This window comes from Fragaria vesca, linkage group LG1, assembly GCF_000184155.1.
Source record: "Fragaria vesca subsp. vesca linkage group LG1, FraVesHawaii_1.0, whole genome shotgun sequence".
In the NCBI taxonomy this organism is placed as follows: Eukaryota; Viridiplantae; Streptophyta; class Magnoliopsida; order Rosales; family Rosaceae; genus Fragaria; species Fragaria vesca.
Window position 1 is genome coordinate 11,834,589 of NC_020491.1, and position 2,749 is coordinate 11,837,337.

The 2,749-nt window shown below is 40.3% G+C and overlaps 1 protein-coding gene across 1 annotated transcript; it reads left to right on the top strand.

Moving 5' to 3' along the window:
- Nucleotides 1-538: 538 nt before the first annotated feature.
- LOC101315087 (phosphoribosylformylglycinamidine cyclo-ligase, chloroplastic/mitochondrial-like) lies at nucleotides 539-2,743 on the top strand. Its single transcript, XM_004288051.1, has 9 exons — nucleotides 539-614; nucleotides 763-1,121; nucleotides 1,205-1,299; nucleotides 1,378-1,479; nucleotides 1,573-1,632; nucleotides 1,778-1,950; nucleotides 2,084-2,186; nucleotides 2,301-2,459; nucleotides 2,559-2,743. Exons 2-9 carry the CDS (start codon nucleotides 788-790, stop codon nucleotides 2,718-2,720), a joined length of 1,188 nt encoding a protein of 395 aa, XP_004288099.1. The 5' UTR covers nucleotides 539-614; nucleotides 763-787; the 3' UTR covers nucleotides 2,721-2,743.
- Nucleotides 2,744-2,749: the final 6 nt, after the last annotated feature.

A 2,749-nucleotide genomic window follows, 5' to 3' on the forward strand; every position in this document is an offset into this window, starting at 1 on the left:
GAGAGAGAGAGAGGTCAAAGAAGAGATCTGAAATAGGGAAAGAGAAATGAGAGATTGAGAAGGAAGGACAGTTTGATCATGAATAATATGTTAAATGGTTTTGTTATGGAGAATAGTTTTTAAAAGTCTCTTGGAAATTTTAAAATCTGATTTTGTTAGTAGAAAAAAAATTTCTAAATTTAAGGTTGCATTTTCTGATATAATACGATAAAACACACGATAAAACACGAAACAAAACAATTATATACATTCTTGTTCAAATAATCAGTTGCAGCTTAGGGTTTTTTTTTTTCATTCACAGTTAAAGACTTGAAGCTTAGTTGAAATTACAAAGAAATACTGTGGAAGTTTTATTTTTGTAATTTTTAATTTTTTGTAATTTGGGTTTAGTGGGGGGTTACTATGTAACTGTGTGGTGCAGATAGTGTTAGGCAAATAGGCAGGAAGCATAAACCCTAGCTATACCTCCCACTTTATTCCCGCCCCTTTTCCCTTTCCCTCTTTCTCTTTCTTTTTTCCTCACTTTCTTCCCAACCCAAACACACATCTCCTTTCTCACGTCCACCCAAAGCGATTCAGGCCGTCATCCTTCACTCCTTCATCTTCCTCAACCTGTAAGTATCTATTTCAAGTTCTCTTCTTTTTACCTGATTGAAATTTGGGCCTTATGTTGAAATTGCAATTGTTCATGGATTGGTGAGTATTCAATTGGGTATTGCTGGATCAGTTGGGATTGAACTGGGTGGTAATCTTTCTTTTCAGTTGATAACTTCCAGGTCCCCTAGCCATGTCCACCGCCCTCAAACCAAACGCAGAGCTTGCTCTTGCCTTTGCCTCTTCTTCTTCCAGACCCTCGTATTCGAAACCCAACTCCACCCAGCTACCCAGAATGCCCTCCGGGTCTCTCCCCAACAACTTCTCCGGCCTCTCATTGGCTTCATCCAGTGGACTTTCTCAGAGCAAACATGTATGCTCACTTTCGAAGAATGATTCCGGTGAAAGCTCTGGTGGGTTCTCGTATAAGGATGCTGGTGTGGATATAGATGCCGGGGCGGAGCTTGTTCGAAGAATTGCCAAAATGGCTCCTGGCATTGGAGGCTTTGGAGGTTTTTTCCCCCTCGGTATGATATTTTGACTTATGTTGGATTTTGAACGTGGAGTTTGAATTTGTTGCTTGGGTTGATTGAGTTATGTGGTTCAACAGATGATTCGTATCTCGTAGCTGGTACTGATGGTGTGGGAACTAAGCTTAAGCTCGCGTTTGATACTGGAATTCATGATACTATTGGTATTGATTTGGTAATGCTACTACCCGAGCTGAGTCATGTGGTAGTGTAGGGTGTGTTGGTTTCTGTACTGATCAACTTTGATTCTCAGGTTGCGATGAGTGTCAATGATATTGTCACTTCTGGAGCCAAGCCATTGTTTTTCCTTGATTATTATGCTACAAGCCGCCTTGATGTTGATCTTGCTGAAAAGGTACATGTCACTCTGGACCCCTCAGCTTCTATCATTATGTAAAGACATATTACCAACTCAATGCAGCTTATTTATTCTGTTTCGTTGTTTTAGGTTATCAAGGGAATTGTCGATGGTTGCCAACAATCTGACTGTGCTCTTTTAGGTGGAGAGGTATTCCCAAGTACTTAGTTTTGCATTTTCCGTTGTCTTATTAGCTGAGGAATCCAGTTGCTAAGCGTGTATTCTTAGGTTGATGTGTTTACTGTTTGTAGACACATGTTCATATTTTTTATATGGTAATTGCATATATCTTCAGACTGCCGAGATGCCGGGTTTCTATGCAGAGGGTGAGTATGATCTCAGTGGTTGTGCGGTTGGAATTGTGAAAAAGGACTCTGTGATTAACGGGAAAAACATTGTGGCTGGAGATGTCCTCATTGGCCTACCATCCAGTGGGGTTCATTCCAATGGCTTCTCTCTTGTAAGAAGGTTGGTGTTATTGAAAGAAAAAGCAAACATTTTCCCTGCTTTTATATATGTAATTAACTTGAACTTTATATTTTCTTGTCTGACCCTGCAGTTCTCACGTATAATTTTTTTTTTTATTGCTCTATCTTTACAGGGTTCTAGCTCATAGCGGGCTGTCTCTAAAGGACCAACTTCCGGGTAAATCTGTTACATTAGGTGAAGCTTTAATGGCTCCCACAGTGATATATGTTAAGCAGGTCAACATGAAATCCTGGTTTACAATATTATGCATTTGTGCTCATTTAGTTGGTTTGTCTTGAACTAGCTGCTGAAAATGCTTTGTGCGTTTTGGTTTTGCTGCACTGGAACAGGTGCTTAACATAATTAGCAAAGGCGGTGTGAAGGGGATAGCCCACATCACGGGAGGTGGTTTCACCGACAATATACCTAGAGTATTTCCAAAAGGCCTGGGAGCTGTCATCTATAATGGTTCATGGGAAATCCCAGCTGTTTTTAAATGGATCCAAGAGGTAACGAGATTTTCATGCATCTCCTTATTTCTGAGCTTTTCTCTGGCATTTATGTATCTCATGTCTTTTCTCATTTTACTCATCTAATGCCAACACTAGGCTGGAAGAATAGAAGATGCTGAAATGAGGCGAACTTTCAATATGGGTATTGGGATGGTTCTTGTTGTGAGTAGAGAGGCATCCCGCAGAATTCTTGAGGATGACAATGGAGCTTACTGCATTGGTGAGGTTGTAACTGGTGAAGGAGTGAGTTATAGATAAAATGTATTGTGTGGCTCTCTCTCTCTCTC

Bases quoted from the DNA above. Each gene is read 5' to 3' on its own strand.
- LOC101315087 (XM_004288051.1), top strand. From the start codon at position 788: ATGTCCACCGCCCTCAAACCAAACGCAGAGCTTGCTCTTGCCTTTGCC. The intron at 1,122-1,204 runs GTATGATATTTT...GTGGTTCAACAG, and splicing joins TGGAGGTTTTTTCCCCCTCG to ATGATTCGTATCTCGTAGCT. The intron at 1,951-2,083 runs GTTGGTGTTATT...CTATCTTTACAG, and splicing joins GGCTTCTCTCTTGTAAGAAG to GGTTCTAGCTCATAGCGGGC.